The sequence below is a fragment of the Rhinatrema bivittatum genome, chromosome 1 (assembly GCF_901001135.1).
Source record: "Rhinatrema bivittatum chromosome 1, aRhiBiv1.1, whole genome shotgun sequence".
Taxonomy (NCBI): domain Eukaryota; kingdom Metazoa; phylum Chordata; class Amphibia; order Gymnophiona; family Rhinatrematidae; genus Rhinatrema; species Rhinatrema bivittatum.
Window position 1 is genome coordinate 429,752,037 of NC_042615.1, and position 22,720 is coordinate 429,774,756.

General features: G+C 47.4%; 1 protein-coding gene across 1 annotated transcript in view; it reads right to left on the reverse strand.

Annotated features, from left to right (window-relative positions):
- LOC115096899 (beta-1,4-galactosyltransferase 1-like) overlaps positions 1-22,720 on the reverse strand; it is a 162,433-nt gene that overhangs the window by 113,990 nt on the left and 25,723 nt on the right. The window contains exon 2 of the mRNA XM_029612171.1: positions 16,759-16,994. Coding sequence (XP_029468031.1) covers positions 16,759-16,994 — 236 coding nt within the window. The remainder of the gene's footprint in view (positions 1-16,758; positions 16,995-22,720) is intronic.

A 22,720-nucleotide genomic window follows, 5' to 3' on the forward strand; every position in this document is an offset into this window, starting at 1 on the left:
CAAAAAATCTTTCTACTCCACCAAAATAAAACAAGCAAACGGTAATCCAAAAACTCTTTTTACAATAGTAAAAAACTTAACAACAATACAATCTAACATACCATCCAATACTTCCGATGACTTTTGTAACAACATTGCTTCATTCTTTAAAAAGAAAACTGATGACATTTCACACGAATTCAATCTGTTACCAATTCCAAAAAATAACACCCCCCAACTCACTTGTGTCTTTTCCGAATTTTCATCTATAAATGATAACACTATAATAAAAATACTTACCAAATCCAAACCATCAAATAGTCCATTTAATCCATGCTCTGGCCATCTACTCAAAGATTTAAAAGATCCTCTTGCACCAATCATTACAAATATAGTAAATGCTTCTTTACAACAAGGTATATTCCCAGATTCCTTAAAACAAACTGCTATTATACCCATTCCAAAAAAGAAAAACCATGACCCAGCCGATGTTACTAATTACCGCCCTATCGCTATATTACCATCTTTAGCAAAAATTATAGAATCAGTAGTTCTACATCAAATATCAGACTACATCGAAGAAAATAATATTTTACATACTAACCAACACGGTTTTAGAAAAGGACACAGTACTGAATCCTTACTCATATCATCCTTTGACACCATAATCCGTGGATTTGATTCCAACACAAATTACTTACTGGTTTTAATTGATATTTCTGCCGCATTTGATACAATAAATCACGACTGTTGCGGTCCCGGTCGCTAGGCTAGCGACCGGGTCCTTACCTTTCTGCTGCCTCTCCCGGTCTCGCCGCGTTCCGTTGCTCTTGGGGCCTGCAGGGCCGCATGGCAGCGTCTCTCTCCACGTGGAGACGCTGCCGAGGGACGACTCAGACTCCTCCCACTGCCAGGCAACGCGCGCGCGCGAGCAGGGGGCTCTTAAAGGTCCAGCACCCGGAAGTGCTGAACCGCCCCGTTCCTGACGTCAGACGCTGGCCGGCTATTTAAACCAGCGTCTGACTTCCTTGCTTTGCCTTTGCAACGAGGTCACTCTACTGTGTGCTTAGTTGCTTCCCAGCGTTGCTTTCAGCCTTGGTTCCTGCTTGTTCCAGCCGTGCCTTGCTTCCAGCCCTGGTTCCTGCTTGTTCCAGCCGTGCCTTGCTTCCAGCTCCGGTTCCAGCTTGTTCCAGCCGTGCCTTGCTTCCAGCCCTGGTTCCTGCTTGTTCTAGCCGTGCCTCGCTTCCAGCTCCGGTTCCAGCTTGTCCCAGCCGTGCCTTGCTTCCAGGTCAGGTTCTGTTTGGTCCTGCTGTGCCTTGGCTCCAGCTCTGGGCTCTACTTGCTGTCTACATATCCTGACTCCAGCTCCGGTTCCTGATTCTCCTTGTCTTCAGCCAGCCACGAACCTTGGTCTTCTTCACGATTCTCCTTTGTCTTCAGCCAGCCACGAACCTTGGTCTTCTTCACGATTCTCCTTGGTCTTCAGCCAGCCACGAACCTTGGTCTTCTTCACGATTCTCCTTTGTCTTCTGCCAGCCTCGAACCTTGGTCTTCTTCACGATTCTCCTTTGTCTTCAGCCAGCCACAGACCTTGGACTCATTCACGATTCTCCTAAGTCCCAGCGACTCGGACCCCTACGGGCTCCTCCTGGGGGGGTCTTGGGTTTCCAGGGTGAAGACGCCATCAGTCCGCTCCAGCTGAGTGCCGCCTCCCGGCTTATTAACTCCTGTGGACGCTGTCCACCTCAGCCGGCCCAAGGGTCCACTATTGACTTTACTCATAACATAACAGTTTGCAAAGGCCATGGACTCGGCGGACTCCGCTCCTATGCAGGCCATCCCTGGCATGGCCCAAAGAATCCAGCAGCAACAGCAATGTCTGGAGGTCTTGGCTGCTACGGTGGATCGCCTAGCCAGTCGCTTGGACGCCAATCCTCCTCCGGTGGCACAACCCCCGCCTCCACCGGCGGTTCTAGCTCCCGCGCAGACTCAGCTTCCAGCGCCTACTCGATACTCCGGGGATGCCAGATCGTGCAGGGCGTTTTTGAATCAGTGTTTCATCCGCTTCACTTTGCTACCAGGGCAGTTCCCGTCTGATGCCGTCAAGGTAGCATATATTTTGTCTCTGCTCGATGGGAGAGCTATGCTATGGGCCTCTCCCATGTGGGAGAAACAGGACGCCATGCTGCACAATTTACAGGATTTCGTGACTCACTTCAAACAGACTTTTGACGAGCCAGCTCGTGCTACCACCGCTACCACTGAAATTCTACAGCTACGACAAGGATCCCGTTCTCTGGCGGAGTACGCTATTGAATTTCGTACTCTGGCGATGGAACTCGGCTGGCAGGATGACTGTTTGCGGGGTATTTTCTTGGAAGGCCTTGCAGGCCGTATCAAGGACGAGCTGATGGCTCGCGACCTGCCCTTCACTCTGAACGGGGTGATAGACTTGGCCGGGAGGATTGACCGGCGATTGCAGCAACGAGCTAAGGAGGGTCGAGTTCCTCGTCGGCCTGTCTCTTTGGCACCCTCCTTCTCCAGGTCTCTGACTTTATCTCACAAGACATCATCAGCCTCCCACAGCCCCTCTGAGGAACCTATGCAGCTTGGTCGGGCGCCCCTAACCGAGGAGGAGAAGACACGTCGCCGCACTCAAGGCCTGTGCTTATACTGCGGCACTAAGGGTCATTTCCTGGGTCAGTGTCCTGCGAGACCGGGAAAAGCTCAAGTCTAGGGAGAGATGAGGAGGTTCCCCTAGGCTATGTTAATGCTACTCCTCAATGTACAGTTCCTATAACGTTGGAGTATCCAGGTGGCTCCTTTCAGACTCTAGCTTTCATTGATTCCGGAGCCGGAGGGAACTTTATCTGGAGAGAACTGGTACACCAATTAGGACTACCTACTAAGCGCCGGATACCTCCATTACGGGTTACCTCTATCCAGGGAACCCCTCTACCTGGATCCATTTCTGAAACTACGATGCCTCTCACTTTACGGACGGGAGTGCTTCACACTGAGACAATCTCCTTTTTGCTACTTGATAAATCGGTGCACCCTGTGGTCCTGGGACTCCCTTGGTTGCAACAACATGCTCCGGTGATCCATTGGGACTCTCTCCAAATTGCGCAATGGAGTCCTTCCTGTTTCCAGAATTGCCTGGATCCCGTTCCTAGACCGGAGATATTACTCTCTCACTCTGCCCTGGACCTTCCTTTGCCGTACCAGAATTACGCTGACGTGTTCTCCAAACAAAAGGCTGAACTGCTTCCATGCCATCGGCCCTTCGACTGTGCCATTGATTTACTACCTGGTTCCACTCCTCCGCGGGGTAGGGTATACCCTCTTTCTCTGCCAGAAACCCATGCAATGTCAGACTACATTACGGAGAATCTTGCCAAAGGGTTCATTCGTCCTTCGCACTCCCCTGCAGGAGCAGGATTCTTTTTTGTGTCCAAAAAAGATGGCTCCCTCCGGCCGTGCATAGACTATCGAGGTCTGAACTCCATCACTAAGAAAGATCGCTATCCCTTGCCTCTGATCCCAGAACTGCTCGATAGACTTCAGGGGGCCAAGATCTTTACAAAATTGGATTTACGTGGAGCATACAATTTGGTTCGTATTCGTCCCGGTGACGAGTGGAAGACAGCGTTCAACACGCGAGATGGACATTACGAATACTTAGTAATGCCTTTCGGCTTATGTAATGCCCCTGCTGTCTTCCAGAATCTGATGAATGAGGTACTCCGGGAGATGCTTCATTCCTTCGTCATAGTGTACCTTGATGACGTCCTGATCTATTCCCAAGATCTTTCTTCCCATCGCCAACACGTCAAACAAGTCTTACAGGCTCTAAGGGACAATCATCTATACGCTAAATTTGAAAAATGTCAGTTTGAGCGCGAGTCGCTTCCGTTCTTGGGATATATTGTTTCCTCGTCCGGTTTCCAGATGGACCCAGAGAAGGTGGCGGCCATTGTCAATTGGCCTCGCCCGTCTGGCCTGAAGGCGCTACAACGATTCCTTGGATTTGCCAATTTTTACAGGCATTTTATACCACATTACTCCCAGAAGGTAGCTCCTCTCACGGCGCTTACTCGCAAAGGGGTTAACGCTCACGATTGGTCCACTACCGCCTCGGCTGCCTTTGAAGACTTAAAACAAGCATTCCTAGCCGCTTCCTGCCTACGACACCCAGATCCACAACGACCCTTCATCTTGGAGGTCGATGCCTCGAATCTGGCTGTTGGAGCGGTGCTCAGTCAACACGATACTTCGGGCAAATTGATGCCATGTTCTTACTTCTCTAAAAAGTTTTCGCCTGCTGAATGTAACTATGGCATCGGAGACAAGGAACTCCTAGCCATTAAGTTAGCCTTCGAGGAGTGGAGGCAATGGCTGGAGGGGGCTAATCATCCGGTGACAGTGTACACTGACCACAAAAATTTATTGTACTTGGCCCGAGCTCAACGACTAAACTCGCGGCAAGCAAGATGGTCACTCTTCTTCAGTCGTTTCAATTTCATCCTCAAGTTTCGACCAGCGGAGAAGAACGTTCGAGCCAATGCTCTATCTCGTACCTGTCAGCCGGAGGAAGAGGACGACTCTCCACGAACCATCCTGGATCCTGCCTGTGTTCAACTAACTACTACTTCCATTTGTTCCTCAAGTAAGACTACGGTTCCTAAAAGGCTTCGGAGGGAAGTCCTGTCTTGGGGCCACGACTCCTTGACCGGGGGGCACGCTGGTAGACTAAGAACTTTGGATCTTATAAATCGTTTCTATTGGTGGCCAGGTCTTCGACGTGATGTTTCCCTTTACGTGAGTTCTTGCCCCACTTGCGCTCTGCAGAAACCGCTTAATGGCCCCCCGAGAGGGTTACTACAACCGTTACCTATACCCACGGAACCCTGGACACATATTGCCACTTACTTTATGGTGGAACTCCCGCCTTCGCAAGGCAAGACTGTGGTATGGGTCACGGTGGACCGCTTCTCTAAAATGGCTCACTTTGTGCCTTTACCCAAATTACCTTCCGCCACTGAACTGGCTTCTCTGTTCACACACCATGTATTCCGTATTCATGGTCTGCCTCAGGACATTGTTTCAGACAGAGGTCCTCAATTCACAGCCAGGTATTGGAAAGCCTTATGCAAAAAATTTAAGATCCAGTTGAGTTTCTCTTCCGCTTTTCACCCGCAAAGTAATGGGCAAACTGAACGCATGAATCGTTCTTTAAAGTTGTTCCTACGAGCGTTCATTAACCACAAACAAGATAATTGGGTGGAGCTTTTGCCTTGGGCTGAATTCGCCTATAATAATCAGATACATACGGCGACGGGGAAATCCCCTTTTCAAATTGTGTACGGTAAACAGCTCAAACCACCGTTACCTCTACCTGTACCAACCTCCTCACCCGCTGCTCAATTGTCCGCGGACCAATTGAGTAAATTGTGGTCCTCAACTCAACACCGTCTTCAGAAGGTCGCACGCACTGCTAAACGCTACTATGATCGACACCGAAAACCTGCATTCACCTTCCTCCCAGGCGATCGAGTGTGGCTTAGTACAAAGAACATTCATTTGAGGCAACCTTCCAAGAAACTCTCTCCCAAGTTCTGTGGTCCCTTCCGCGTATGTGGGGGAGGAGTTTGGCTTTCCAGGCAGCTGGCAAGCCACGTCATGGAAAGAAAAACTCCATTGCCATCTCTAACTGGTTTTTCCTTAACACCTACTCTTAGTATAAAGAAAATGTTTGACCGCAGCATATGAACAGCCCCCAGCTAACAGGAAGTCAGCAGGAAACATCTAGTGCAAGCTTTTCTGCAGCCCCAGAATAGCTCATGACCTACTTGCTTTTCACACCTAGATAGTTTAATACAAATGCCCATGACCAGCTAATGACCTCCCCCCTCCCTGCCTGAAGACTGACCGCTTGCACCTACTGCCCACTTGCACCCACGTAGTAAAAGGTCAGCATAAACACTGATGGTGGAAAACATTGTAGCAGGAAAATATGTGACGTATGTATCATATGAAATGCTATGTGATCATTTTATAATAAAAGAGCAGGCTTCCCAAAAGCCTGGGAGAGCACGCTTCACCCTGAAGACCGTCTGAGGTGTTTTCATTGCGACACGCGTAGCAGAAAGAGTAGGGTTGGTCTCTTACCGTCTACGACTCCCAACCACTTTACGCATTCATGATGTCTTTCACGTCTCTCTCTTAAAACCAGTAATTCTTTCCAGATTCCACCCCAGGCCTCTGGACGACGCTTCTACCACCACGGATGGGGATCCTACGTTTCAGGTATGAGAGGTCCTGGATGCTCGTTTCACCAACAGACGTTGGGAGTATTTGCTGGCCTGGGAAGTTTGTGGAGACGAAGACAATACGTGGGAGCCTGCCCGCAACATCTTGGACAAGACTCTCCTACAGCAATATCATCTGGACCATCCTGACAGGCCTAGTCCTCTGAAGAGGGGGCGTAAAAGGGGGGGTACTGTTGCGGTCCCGGTCGCTAGGCTAGCGACCGGGTCCTTACCTTTCTGCTGCCTCTCCCGGTCTCGCCGCGTTCCGTTGCTCTTGGGGCCTGCAGGGCCGCATGGCAGCGTCTCTCTCCACGTGGAGACGCTGCCGAGGGACGACTCAGACTCCTCCCACTGCCAGGCAACGCGCGCGCGCGAGCAGGGGGCTCTTAAAGGTCCAGCACCCGGAAGTGCTGAACCGCCCCGTTCCTGACGTCAGACGCTGGCCGGCTATTTAAACCAGCGTCTGACTTCCTTGCTTTGCCTTTGCAACAAGGTCACTCTACTGTGTGCTTAGTTGCTTCCCAGCGTTGCTTTCAGCCTTGGTTCCTGCTTGTTCCAGCCGTGCCTTGCTTCCAGCCCTGGTTCCTGCTTGTTCCAGCCGTGCCTTGCTTCCAGCTCCGGTTCCAGCTTGTTCCAGCCGTGCCTTGCTTCCAGCCCTGGTTCCTGCTTGTTCTAGCCGTGCCTCGCTTCCAGCTCCGGTTCCAGCTTGTCCCAGCCGTGCCTTGCTTCCAGGTCAGGTTCTGTTTGGTCCTGCTGTGCCTTGGCTCCAGCTCTGGGCTCTACTTGCTGTCTACATATCCTGACTCCAGCTCCGGTTCCTGATTCTCCTTGTCTTCAGCCAGCCACGAACCTTGGTCTTCTTCACGATTCTCCTTTGTCTTCAGCCAGCCACGAACCTTGGTCTTCTTCACGATTCTCCTTGGTCTTCAGCCAGCCACGAACCTTGGTCTTCTTCACGATTCTCCTTTGTCTTCTGCCAGCCTCGAACCTTGGTCTTCTTCACGATTCTCCTTTGTCTTCAGCCAGCCACAGACCTTGGACTCATTCACGATTCTCCTAAGTCCCAGCGACTCGGACCCCTACGGGCTCCTCCTGGGGGGGTCTTGGGTTTCCAGGGTGAAGACGCCATCAGTCCGCTCCAGCTGAGTGCCGCCTCCCGGCTTATTAACTCCTGTGGACGCTGTCCACCTCAGCCGGCCCAAGGGTCCACTATTGACTTTACTCATAACATAACAACGACATCCTTATTACCAATCTAATTCAAATAGGCATTTCCGGTCTTCCCTTAAAATGGTTCACGTCATTCATATCCAATCGCCAACAAAAAATCATGACAAACAATCAATCATCACAATGGTACACCACTTCTACAGGAGTACCCCAAGGATCAGCTTTATCAGCTCTTCTATTCAATATATACTTGATACCTCTGTGTAAACTTCTTGACGGCCTAAACTTAAATTTTAAAATTTACGCTGATGACATTCAGTTTATCTTACCTTTCACTGACTCCTGGTCTAAAACCTTCTCATTATTGCACTTATATCTGTCTACAATAAAAATCTGGCTCTCTCATAACCGGCTAAAGTTAAACACAAACAAAACAGAGTTAATCTATCTATCCACTGTTCCAGACTCAATTCACAAACCTCCAACAACATTTATCTTTGAAAACCAAACCATTCCCATAAAAACACATGCAAAAAATCTAGGGGTTATCCTAGACTCCAAACTATCGTTGACAAACAATATATCTGAAATAGTAAAAAAATCCTTCTACAAAATTTACATGCTCAAGCAATTAAAACCATTACTTTTACCAAATGATTTCCGCCTGATTACACAAACCCTTATCTTGTCTTCACTGGATTATTGCAATGCGCTTTACCTTGGTTTACCCCAGTCAACTATTCATTCTCTCCAATTAATTCAAAATGCAACTGCTCGTATGTTATATAATATCCGTCGAAACGAACATATCTCTCCAATTTTACAACAATTACATTGGCTTCCAGTATCATACCGCATAACATACAAAATCCTATCTACCATACACAATTTGATTTACAACAATGACTCAATCTGGCTATGTTCATTACTGCGAATTTACAAACCCTCCAGACAACTACGCTCTTTCGACAAATGTTTATTGGAAATTCCTAATGTAAAATCTGTAAGTCTATCTCTAATCCGTAAACGCGCTTTTTCAGTTGCAGGTCCAACAATATGGAACGCTTTGCCTGACTATATCCGACTGACCTCTAACCGTAGAGAATTTAAAAAATCACTGAAAACTTACCTATTTACCCAAGCTTTTCATCTACAATAGTTTGTATAAATTCATGACCCCCAACTAACCTTTTAACAATTGTCTGTATTTTAATTTGTGTATGTTTTTATCTATGTGTAAACCGCCTAGACGGATATATATCTATCCATTGAGCGGTATATAAAAACTTTTAAATAAAATAAATAAATAGATGAGTATTTCAAGTCCTCTTGTTTTGGATGAGCTTAGTATCTGACATGTTTAAATAATTTCCCTTGAACTTACAAGGCTATGCTTAGACCAGAGTGTTACATTTTTTTCCTGTTAAATTTTTTGATTTTCTAACTTAGGGCCTCATTTTCCAAGCACTTTACCGCGTGCGATAAATTCGCAAATCGCGTTAACAGCTGTTAACGCGATTGCAAATTAGTCATTTGGTATTCAGGGGGCGGAGCATATGTAAAGCGGGAACCTGTGTATCGTGTGCGGCGAAACAGCCGCAGTGTTAGCGCGGCTGCTATCGCGGCTAATAACTACAACTCCAACCTCGCGTTATGGACTGCGTTACAGGCCTGAAAAGGATTACCGCCGTCCCAGACAGCCTCCTGGAGAGAGAGAGAGAGAGAGAGAGAGAGAGAGAGAGAGAGAGAGAGAGAGAGAGAGAGAGAGAGAGAGAGAGAGAGAGAGAGAGAGAGAGAGAGAGAGAGAGAGAGAGAGACTTACTATAGTGCCTATGCCCTACATAGGTATTTTAACCCCTATAGGAGGGCCACCTACTAACTCGGGGTGGGGATTAGGTATGAGCGTCGGGGGTTGGGGGCCACTTTCGCATTCCACATGAGACCTACGGACTGAACAGTGGTCTCTAGTGCAGATTTGCTGGCCGTCGGAGTGAGGGACGCTCACTCCAAGCGGAGATTTGGCCAACATTCTCTCCACCTAGCATGTTGTTGCCCAGGTAGTGTGTCCATCAAGCTAGGTAGAGAGAACGTTGCCCAAACCACTTCTTGGAGTGAGCGTCCTCACTCCGACAGCCAGCAAATCTGCACTAGAGACCACTGTTCTGTCCGTAGGTCTCATGTGGAATGCGAAAGTGGCCCCCAACCCCCGACGCTCATACCTAATCCCCACCCCGAGTTAGTAGGTGGCCCTCCTATAGGGGTTAAAATACCTATGTAGGGCATAGGCACTATAGTAAGGCGCTCTCTCTCTCTCTCTCTCTCTCTCTCTCTCTCTCTCTCTCTCTCTCTCTCTCTCTCTCTCTCTCTCTCTCTCTCTCTCTCTCTCTCTCTCTCTCTCTCTCTCTCTGAAACAGGCTGTCTAATGTTTTCGCAAAAACATCGCCGCACACGATGTTTCCCCACTGCACGAAAGAAGCCTCATTTGCATTGGTAACGCCCCCTAATGCGTTACCAATGCGATATTGGAAAATAAGGCCCTTAGTTCTCTGTACCGCTTCATGGCGAAATTGAAGTTAAATGTAAACCAGTATGATTTGTATCTCTACAAGAATGTCGGTATAGAAAAAATAAAAACATAAATAAATAAATAAAACATTTACACCCTGTCGATGTCTGTTGCAGTTCACTGGTCTCGGGGGTTTGCAATCCTCTTGCCTGTTAGCTATTGTATTAAAGTCCCCTCCTAATAGCAATGCATAATCTGAAACTCAGTAAGAATATCTAGCAATCGAGTGAAGAACTCATAGTTATAAACATTGGGTGCATAAATATTACAAAACACTACTTTCTGTTGATTACACATCCCTTTTACATTAACATATCTGCCCTCCCTGTCATGCCACACTCTCTCAGATTGAAAGGTTAACTGTTTGTGTAATAAGATAGCCAAACCTCTCTTCCTGGAGGAGTGGGAAGAAAAAAACCATTGCCCCACCCATTCTCTCTGCAATTTAGCATGCTCTTTTGCCGATAGGTGGGTCTCCTGAAGAAACACCACTTGGGACCCATCCGCTTAAAGGCCATCAATAATTTTTTCTTCTTAAGAGGAGAGTGTATGCCATCCACATTTAGAGACGTAAATGTTATCGTAGCCATAGAGCAGGGCCCATCAGGATTTAGCCTCTATGAGGCATCGTGTAAAGGGTGTCAGTCTCTCAAATTCCTTGGCCCTCCAGCCTAGGCCTCCGGGATCATATGGCACAAACACTACAGCGAACTGTACAGCATCCAGTGTCAACCTGTCCAAAACAAAGAAGGTTATGACCTCCCCTAGCGACCCACCCTTTCCACTCTCCACCCCCACATCCATACACACACATACTCCATACACACCACACATACCATATGTACCAAGCACACCATACACTCGCCCAAACAGTTCACTGCGACATTTCACACTGCTCTAGGAGGCCTGAGATGGCAGCACCCCCTGCACCAGTCAGGGGCGCACCACCATCCCCCTCCATCCCCCCCTCTCCACCCCAATAATACTGAACAGAATATACCCTCAACTTGCAAGTTATGTTAACAATACCAACATAAGTGAGAAAATCTGTTTAACAGAAACAGGTAGACCATTATTTCGGACACCGGCTCCAAACAAACATGGAATCCGCAAGAAGAACAGCCAGGAGGATCCCGCCTGCAGACAATAATAATTCGATCATGCCCTGAGTCCTGGCCCCGACCTATAAAATGGCCACATGGCTCCTGATCGACATGTCCCTCAGGTGTGAACGGATTTAGTGGAATACAACCAGGCCAGAAGCACTTAGAAAGAGAAAGAACATTGGTGTGGCTGTGATCATAACCTCGTTAGGCCAAAGGCGCAGAACCACAGCCTCAGTTCTGTCTCCAGTATACCGCTCTCCTTTTGCGACAAAAACAGGGTCAGTCAACAACTTTTCAGCGACACCATGAATTTGGGTCCCTCAAATTGCTCATGCTGCAAATCAGAATAATGTTAAAGATTCGCCTCCGGAGGCAAGCTAGCCAGGAACTTGGATGCCTCTTCATGGGAAGTAAAAAAGATGGTTCTATTATTGTGCTGGATACGGAGCTTAGCTGAATACATTACTGCAAATGGTGGGAGCCATGGCTTTTCGCTGGGAGGCCACCATTGCCGAGAAATCATTAAAAAGTAACAGATATTCTAGTGCAGGCTGCTTCCGGTATTCCCTCATCAGTTGAACTTTGTGTAGCCAGTTCATTATGCGAGCCATAACCAGTCGTGGACGGGTGCCCCCTTCATGTGTAGGGCCCATCCGGTGCGCCCATTCGCATCGCAACTGTCCCAGCAGGGAGGGGAGGCCTAGAGCATTAGGGAGCCATTCCTGGCAGGACTCTGGCAGGCCCACTACCTTAAGGTTATTGCGGCAGTTTCTATTTTCCTGATCATCCACCTTCTCCACCAGAGCGGCCTGCTGTGCTGTAAAGAGTTGCACTTGCCTTTCTGCCTGTGCTAAGCGGTCATCTTGGTCCCCCACGCGGTGTTCGACTGCATCCAAGCACTTAGTCTGCCCCTCCATCACAGTCTTTATATCTTCCATCGCAGCCTGTAGTTTAATAAGCCGTTTGTCTAAGGCACCCAAGACTCATGAGGATATTTGCAGGAGCACGTCCTCCGAAATAGAGGACAAGTGTTTCACACTGTCAGCATCAGATGCCATTTTGGATATGAGGCCCTTTGTTCTGCGCTGGTCCGGGCACTGCGATGGCGCATCCCATGAACCACGACCTCAAAACATGGCAGTCTTACTCTGGATGGCTTCCCGCTGCTGCCTCAACTATTTGAAGCGGGGTAGGGGAAGATCCCCACGGATGGCAAGGGATGAAAAGGAGGTGGATCACGGAGCTCTCAGTTTATGTTCCCGTGCGGGGTAACGTCATCCCCGGACATCCCAGTGATGTGCCTTTTTATGTTCATTCAATTGTGGTTACTACCTTTGTATTAGCATCTGGAGGGAATAGTTAGAGATACCAGTCAATGCATCCATGCTTATTCTCTGACATTTTTGCCTCTTTTTCTTAGGGCTCATTGGAAGGAATATATTTTTATTTATTTATTTTGGCATTTTATATATAAAATTTAATTTCACTGTTGATACTGACCCAGTCCTGTACTGGTATGCAGCTAAAGCAGGGTTGAAGGGTCATATTTTGGTCTATCAGGCCAGCAAAAGAACAGAACAAAATCTTAAGTTTTTAGATTTGACCAAAAAGATAGCTACGTTAAAATGCATTCTTGAACAACACAAACAATGAGCAGGAACCTTAAATATAAATATCACAAAAAGCACAGGTTCCACAAAATTGTATCAAACTAATATTAAATGATATCAAAATTAACTATCGAAATGAACACATCATCATATATAATTAAAGTGCCAAGATTCAATCTACTGTCTCTTGCCTTGCAATGGGCTGCAAACGATGTCAGACAAATGGCACAACATGCTCTCACTCATCTGCTGGTCCACTGTTAGCAGTTAATGATTCTGAGGATTCATTTCTGTTTACTGTGCCTAGATATAATAAAATTGCTATTGATCTATGCATGTTAAGATGTTGCTCCCCATTCCTCATTTAACTAGATTAGCAGCGCATTGGAGGGAAGACTTGAAGGAGGTCATTAGTGAAGGTATTATGTTACAAGCCTTTGCAATGCTATATATATATGCCTCTTACTTGCTGCCATGAGAGAAATACAATTTAAATTGCTCCATAGATTCTATATTATTAGGCTTTTAGCATACAAAATGAAATGTTGACCTTCAGAGCTATGTTTAAAGTGTAACTATCAAGAGGGTGGATTGAGTCATATATTTACAAGATGTCACAAGTTAAAAGCCTTCTGGGGACAAATTTTTGTCATTCTTGAAAAGGGGATGTCTGTGGAATGGTTGAGCTCTTTTATTTATTTAAAATTTGTTCTTAAAGATCTTCGCTAACCAGCTGGAGGGAAAAAGTTTTGTGAGGTTGTATTTTTGTTGGCCAAAAAGGCAATTCTAGCTACGTGGAAGAATGATGAAATTCTGACACTCCACAGTTGGAAACTTCTAATGAAACAAACTGCTACATTGGAAATTATGCAGAAAAAAATCCAACACCATGAAGCACTGGTTTCTCAAAAAAGCTATTTTTCTTTATGGAAAAATGTGGATAAAATTTTAAATGTGAGTCTACTAGAAATGTCGGGGAACCACTTTTGTATATGGGAGATGATTATATGTTAACATAATGCTCTAATTCCCTATGCAGTACATATTTTTGCTGGAATTCTTTCTGAGGTTACAAAATTTAGGAGGAATTCTGTCCCATTTTATTTTACACTAGCTGTACCCGGCCACGCGTTGCTGTGGTTCAATCTGGTAAAATGGGAAAGAAAGAAAAGAGAAAGCGCACGTTTCTAATATGTTTAATTTCACAATGCTTGTGGGTATACAATATTTTTTGTTGTTCTATTGTCTGTGCAGATATAGAGATTGTCTGGTTTGCCGACTCTAGAACACACAACATATAATTGTCTATGTGAGAAGCAATCCGTGTCTAGATTTAAACCGCATAATTCTAGAAATGAAAAAGAATGAAACAAGAAAAAAAAAAACTATACTCAGTAAATGAACGGTATGTTAAACAACACAGCTCAATTCCAATGCAATGTCACACGAAATAATTAAATCAAAATGAAAATAAATCGAAATCTATGAAAATTCAATTTAACAATGCAATCGGAAACATTGAAATGGAATCGTAAAATATTTAGTACAAGCCATTAAGCCCGTTAAAATGGGCGAGATTTTTGCCCCCTCTTCTCCTACATCTTTGCTCTGCTCCACTCCTCCCCACCAGCACCATGAAGGGCCAGAAGCGGCGGCGGTGGTAGGAGCTGCAGCGGTGGCCGAGGGGGATCTCGCGAGGCGTAATGGTCCTGCCATCCCAACTCCCTCCCCCCTTCCCCGGTGGTAGAGGGACAGGCTCAGACCCCTTTCACTCTATCCTTACAGGCCCCAACTCCTTTGTTCTCCCATTCCCTCTACACTCAACCCCTTCCACTCTAACCTATAAGTGGAGAGCTGGGGGGGGGGGGGGGGTAGAGAATCTCTCGCTCATACAGCCCCTACATAGGCTTCCTCTTTCTCTCTCTCTTGCACATACACTCTCCCTCTGTCCCTCACACACTCACGCCCAATCCCTCTCACACACATACACAATCCCTCACATACTCTCCCTTTCTCACTGGCACTCACACTCGCCTTCAGCACACATTAACACACTTCTCTCTCACACAGTAAAAACGGGTGATATTTTTGTCCCCTCTCCACCTAAGTCTTTGCTCTGCACTCGCAAGAGCTTGCAAAGTTCCCATGCTTGTTGTGTCTGGGAGAGTGAGGAAAACACTCCGTTCCTCCCCCCCCCCCCCCTTGCAAAGGGCAGGTGGCAGGCACTGCATCAGATTTGGGACACGATGCCTAGCTTACTTTGCTCTTTTTGGGAAACCTGTGCCTTTAAGAAATCCGATCGGGGCTTGAGAGGGAGGAGGGAGCAGGGCTCTAGCTTTCACTTTCGTGACGGTGCTTTGCTGGGAGTGGGGGTGGAGTGATGCCCATGTAAACTCTTCTCGTGGTGGCTGAGAAGCACGGGCGGCTCGACAGCACTGCCTTCCCCCTCCCCCCCCCCCCCCGCAGTTGGGGGATATTTACTTGACTTCTCCTTATCTGCGGGACTCAGGGGGCGGGTGAGGAGGGTGAGCTGTTCTCTGTTCAGCTCTTTACGCTTTGGCTGCTGCAGGCTGTAGCTGCTTGTGATCTCTTCACAGCCGCTTTCTACTGCATTTGCTCTGCTCCGGCCATCCCAACTCCCTCCTCCCCTTCCCTGGCGGTGGACAGACTGGCTCGGCGACTCTTCTACCCTTTCTTCCTCCTGTGTGTAACTGTCCGGAAGTCCCTACACCCTCCCCCCTTCCCCAGCGGCGGAGTAATGGGCTGAGCCGTTTCTCGGAGCGGTGACTCGTCTGCCCTTTCCTCCTCCCCTCTGTGACATCCAGCATGTAGTGCAGAGCTCTATGGTCCGCACATGCGCGGTAGAGCTGCTCTCTATTGCACATTTGCGGCTCGTCGGTCAAGTCTCATTTATCTACTTGATAGCGTGTGTTGCTTTTACGTCCAACAGATGGCGCTGTTTTTCCCAAAAAGCATGTTTTTACCTGTCACAGGTGTGACATCTATATGATATAGGTATATAAATACATGCGCATATTGGAATGCAACATTGTGTCAAAATGTCAAAGCAATCGGTGAAGAACTTTCTGAGATTTAAGATTTTGAACAAACGAACATTTACATTTTTATTTATATAGATGATGGATCAATGTGTGTGATTGGTGAGATGTGTATGAGGAGGGCTACATTTTTCATAAGAACATAAGAACATGCCTATACTAGGTCAGACCAAGGGTCCATCAAGCCCAGTATCCTGTTTCCAAGAGTGGCCAATCCAGGACATAAGAACCTGGCAAGCACCCAAAAACTAAGTCTTTTCCATGCTACTGTTGCTTGTAATAGCAGTGGCTATTTTCTAATTCAACTTAATTAATAGCAAGTAATGGACTTCTTCTCCAAGAACTTATCCAATCCTTTTTTAAACACAGCTACACTAACTGCACTAACCACATCCTCTGGCAACAAATTCCAGAGTTTAATTGTGCGTTGAGTGAAAAAGAACTTTCTCCGATTAGTTTTAAATGTGCCCCATGCTAACTTCATGGAGTGCCCCCTAGTCTTTCTATTATCCGAATGAGTAAATAACTGATTCACATCTACCTGTTCTAGACCTCTCATGATTTTAAATACCTCTATCATATCCCCCCTCAGCCGTCTCTTCTCCATGCTGAAAAGTCTTAACCTCTTTAGTCTTTCCTCATAGGGGAACTGTTCCATTCCCTTTATCATTTAAGAATTACTGTAAAAAATTAAGGGTCACTGGAAATGGTGGCATAATAGTCCATGAATGAGGTTATAAGAATATATTGTTTACAATTTTGTTTATGCTTTTGTTAATCTGCAAGGCTAGTTAGACTGTTTTCAGTGGCTCAATAAAGAGAATTAGAAAAAAGAAATGCTTACTGGTTAATTCATTATCACAGAGTTTCACTGTGCACACATTCAACTGTAAAAGCACTATAAAAGATTAGGTGCATGCATTTCATTATAGATATATATATATATATATATACCACCTGGTTGATGACATAGACACCATAATCAAGCTGTTGCCGTTGAAGAATTGGGTGCAGATAATATAGCCAGTACTTGAGGTGCACATCACGGTTCCTGAATGGTATAATAACTGCTACCTTTTGTAGAGCTAGACAGTCCTCAGGAGTATGACGCCCTCCAACCCTTACTGCAGGATTATCCTTTTTAATTTGTTCCAGATCCACATGTTTGGAGAATTCAACATTCATTGAGCCAACTGAAAATATACAAAACAAATTTGAATATGAATGTGAGATAAGATCACCCTTTAAAAGCAAGAAAATATCTGCCTGAATACTGCTAGTTCTGCAAGAAATGGTAAAAGATGGCCTGGATTCGTGGTTTAAGCTTCAGAGCAGGGAAGTATTAATCTTTTGATGAGAGGTCTGCCACTGGATTTGGTGAACCTGTGAAAAACCCTGCTGGCTCATTGAGATTCTCCTAAAAGAAGGGATATCCCGGCAACCCTCAGGGTAAATGCTATGTACTGCCATGTGGAAGGTCCCTGCTTAGCATGTTCAGCTCCCTGGGTAAACCGGGGTTAGGGAGGCTCTGTGGGCTGTATTGATAGTCTCTGGGGGCAGGGTTGGGAGAGAGCCATTGTAAATGTTTAAGGTTGCTACCTAGAGATCCATATTCAGAGACATTTAGTCACCCGGCTAAATGCTGACATGAATATTTTGGGCACTTATCCAGCTAAACTTTAGCTGGATATCTCATTATCCAGCTACAATTTAGCCAGATACCATAGGGGCATTCTGGGTATGTTTCTAGGAGGACTTTAGTTAGCTGGCTAAGTTATCCAGCTAACTCTGGTCATTTTTTAGAGCAGTCCTAAAGTTAGCCAGAATAGCTTAGCCGGCTCTCTTTAAGAGAGCCGTCTAATATTCAACAATTTGGCTGCACCACTGAATATTCCTCCAAAGTTAGCTGGATACATTTATCTGGCTAACTTTGAAATCTGAATACAAAAAGACGTATTTGCCAAAAATAATTTATAATCTTAAAGGCCCTTTAAATTCGCTCTTACCTCCGTTGGATCCGGGCCCGACCACGCGGCTACCTGTGCCGTCCCTGCCGCCCTCCGACCGCACGAACGCCGCGAAGGCCCGCCCCCCACCAGCAGCCAGCCAACCACAAGGGGCCCTGAGGCTCCTTAAAGCCAGCTGCAGCTCCGGGATCCCCCTCTTCACCGGCGATCCTCTGCAACCACGACGACCGGACCGAGCGAAGGCCTGCGCGATCGGCGCCACGGACCCACCGGGGTAAGGCCCTTTAAATTCGCTCTTACCTCCGTTGGATCCGGGCCCGACCACGCGGCTACCTGTGCCGTCCCTGCCGCCCTCCGACCGCACGAACGCCGCGAAGGCCCGCCCCCCACCAGCAGCCAGCCAACCACAAGGGGCCCTGAGGCTCCTTAAAGCCAGCTGCAGCTCCGGGATCCCCCTCTTCACCGGCGATCCTCTGCAACCACAACGACCGGACCGAGCGAAGGCCTGCGCGATCGGCGCCACGGACCCACCGGGGTAAGGCCCTTTAAATTCGCTCTTACCTCCGTTGGATCCGGGCCCGACCACGCGGCTACCTGTGCCGTCCCTGCCGCCCTCCGACCGCACGAACGCCGCGAAGGCCCGCCCCCCCACCAGCAGCCAGCCAACCACAAGGGGCCCTGAGGCTCCTTAAAGCCAGCTGCAGCTCCGGGATCCCCCTCTTCACCGGCGATCCTCTGCAACCACGACGACCGGACCGAGCGAAGGCCTGCGTGATCGGCGCCACGGACCCACCAGGGTAAGGCCCTTTAAATTCGCTCTTACCTCCGTTGGATCCGGGCCCGACCACGCGGCTACCTGTGCCGTCCCTGCCGCCCTCCGACCGCACGAACGCCGCGAAGGCCCGCCCCCCACCAGCAGCCAGCCAACCACAAGGGGCCCTGAGGCTCCTTAAAGCCAGCTGCAACTCCGGTGCCGCGCGCCGTGCGTCGCGCGCCGAAGGAGCGCGACAAAGGGGCCCGCCCCTTTGTGCGCCCCTTCGTGCAGCCCATTCGGACTGCCCTGAAGGACCACGAATCTTGATCCAGACCACCCTCGCTCTCTCAGCAGACCCACTGGACCCGAAGCCCAACTGCCAACCCTCAGCCAAGACCAACCTGGCCTCAGGAACGCCGGAGTGAGTAGGCACCCCCACAGATCCTTTCATCCCCTTGCCCCTACCACGGGACTACTCCCCACCCTAACATCTTAATACGCCCCAAGCCGTATTAACTGCATATTACCTACATGGTCTTGCATTGTTACCTGCATAACCTGCATTGTCTTACCTACATAGCCTTACCATGTCTAAGAACTGCACATTATCTGCATTGTTTTGTATTGTCTAATCAGTACTAACTGTATATTACCTTCATTGTCTAACCTGCAATACCTGCTTTGTTTAACCTGCATGGTGTACTATCGACATTACTCGCACTACTGCACCAGCACTGTACCCTTTCCCTCAGCCAAACTCTCCCTATACCTTAAACCCCGCCCTGTATTGCCCTCCACGCTCTCACTACGGACGCCACCCTGTTTTTATTCTCTGTTAGTCCCCACCACCCAAGTCCCCTCACTTTTCTAGAACCATGTGCCTACTCCCCATCCCAACACGGCACTGCCCACTACTACGCAAACCCCCAACACCCCCCCACCCACCCATACTTCGCAAATCCCTCATACCAATTATGACCCCACCTTTCTCACAACTCCTAGGTTTAACAACAATAGCCATTACTCTCTTCAATGCCCAATCCATACAAAAAAAGGAACTATACTAAATGATCTGCTTACAGACGACAACCCCGACCTTTGTGCCATTACCGAATCCTGGTTAAAAAATACCGACCAGGTTTTCCTAAACCAGCTCCCCACAAAGTCATACGACCTCCTCTCCATACCAAGGCCGAAAAAGAAAGGAGGTGGTCTACTCTTGGCAGCCAAGAAAAGACTCAACCTCAAACTCCAAACCACTCAACCACCACCCAAAATTGAAATTGCACTTTTTTCATCCAGATCCCTACAAATCTGCCTAGTCTACGCCCCCCCCAGGCCTAATTGAAAAAGATCCCTCACCCATCACTGAATACTTCACCGTCAACCTCAAAACAAACCTTCCTACCATTATTCTAGGGGATTTCAACCTCCATGTAGATACCCGCCCCACCACCCCCGCCTGCGAGACTCTACTGGACACCCTCAAAGCCCTAGATTTCAACCAAATCATCGCCGAACCCACACACAAAGCAGGCCACACACTCGATCTAATATTTGTGAATTCTAAAATAACCATAGCCACTCCACCCGTAGTCACCCCAGTACCATGGTCCGACCATTTCCTCATTAATGCAACCCTTGAAACCAAACCCCTCACACCTTCCACACAAAAACACCATAAAACCATCGCCTTCCGTAAACACTGTAGTACGGAAGAGCTCACCCTAGCTTTCAACAAAATAGCTAACAACATCGATCTCACCAATCCAGACACCGCACAACACTCCTGGAACAATCTCACTACAACCATAGCCAATAAATTATGCCCCATTATTCACAAAGAAATACCCTTTACACAACAGGAGAAAAGGAAACCTTGGTTCTCCGCCAAGCTAAAAACCTTGAAACAAGAGCTAAGAGCCAAAGAACGCGCCTGGCGCAAACAACCATCGGCTTCACTTAAAGCCACATATAACAACACTTTACACGCATACCGTCATGCAATTACCCAAGCCAAGCGTGATTTCCACGCGGCAAAGATCCACGACTACCAATTTAATGCAAACGCCTTATTCACATATGTCTCAGAACTCACCAACCCCAATACACCAACACTCAACGATACTGTCTCCAACAAAAAATGCGAAGAACTAGCCCTATACTTCAAGAATAAAATCGACAATATTCTACTCCGCTTCCCAGACAACACTACCCCCCCCCCCCCCCATCCCCAATGACAAAAAGATCACCCTTAAAACATTTGACCTCACCACCAACATAGAAGTAGAAGCAATACTAAAAAAGATGAAACCATCCACACACTCTTCAGACACCATCCCTTCAAAAACCCTCCTCTCCATCATCCCCGCCATCACCAAACATATTAAGGACTTTATCAACTGCTCTATTACTGCAGGCAGTGTCCCAGACCCACTCAAACTGGCTATAGTCAAGCCCCTTCTAAAGAAACCCACCCTCGACCCCACAGACCCAGCCAATTACCGTCCAATCTCCAATCTCCCTTTCTTATCAAAAGTACTAGAGAGGGCTATTAACAAACAACTAACGGAGTTTTTAGAAGACCACAATGTCCTCCACACTCAACAGTTCGGTTTCCGTAAAGACCGAAGCACCGAAACCTTACTACTAGCCATGACAGACACCATACTTAAAGGTATGGACCACGGAAACTCGTACCTACTCGCCCTACTAGACATCTCAGCTGCCTACGATACTGTCAACCATCAGATACTAATGACCCGCCTAACAGAAATAGGTATCACCGACACAGCCCTCTCATGGCTCTCCTCCTACCTCACACACAGAGAGTATCTAGTAAAAATCGACAAGCACGAATCCTCACACATACCTATCACGCAGGGCGTACCCCAGGGATCATCCTTATCCTCCACCCTGTTTAATATTTATCTCATACCCCTATGCCACCTTCTCTCCAAACTGGGCCTGAAATTCTTCCTGTATGCAGATGACGTACAGATTCTCATCCCGTTTCAGGGATCCATAAAAGAACCTCTGCAACGCTGGGAATCCTGCCTTGCCACCATAAGCGCCTCACTATCCGAACTCCATCTAGCTCTAAACTCGTCAAAAACAGAATTACTCGTCATTTCTAAGCAGCCTGAATGTTTCACTCTCCCCATGCGACAGAACACTCCCCAAAATACAACCACAGCCACCCCTCAGACCCAGGTTGTAAGAGATCTGGGCGTCTACATAGACCAACACCTAAGTTTCAAACCCCACATCAAAAACCTATTAAAGGGGGGTTTCTATAAACTTAACATCTTAAAAAAACTCAAACCCCTCCTCCACACCCACGATTTCCGCACAGTCGTACAGACCACAATGCTCACAAAACTAGACTATTGCAATTCCCTATTGCTAGGACTCCCCGCCACCACCATCAAACCCCTCCAAATTCTGCAAAACTCCATGGCTAGAATCATAACAGGCACACAAAAAAGGGAACACATCACCCCCATACTAAAAGACCTACATTGGTTACCCATCTCCTTCCGCTCACAATACAAAACCCTCACCATCCTTCACAATTCCCTACACAAACATAATCACACCTGGCTCGACGAAATGCCTCGTTACCGGTCATCCGACCGACCCACAAGAACAACCCATGCAGGTACTCTACACACCCCATCCCTAAAGGCAGCACATTCTACTCACACCAGAGAGAGAGCCTTCTCCATCGCTGTCCCCACCCTCTGGAACTCCCTCCCCACCCTCCTACGCCAAGAGACATCCCTGCAAATTTTCAAGAAAGGAGTCAAAACATGGCTATTCCGACAGGCCTATCCCGACACAAACCAAACTTAATTTCTCCCCAGCCCCCCCTGTTCGAATTTCCCCCTCCCCATCCTAAGTTTCCCCCCGCCCCTCCCATGGATACCCTAGAAGAAACAACATTCCCCTACGGCTTAATTTAATTTATTTTTTTGATCATGATCGGTTAATGTGTACTTTTGTAAGAAATAGTATGTTGCTCCAAGATTACATTGTTATGGTTTTACTTTATTTTATTCTTTATACATCGTTTTGTTTTAATGTTTTATTGTATCGCCCATCTGAGTTCTTTGTAAACCGGCATGATGTGCTGCACGAATGTCGGTAAATAAAAGTTAATAAATAAATAAATAAATAAATAAATAAAGGACCTTCA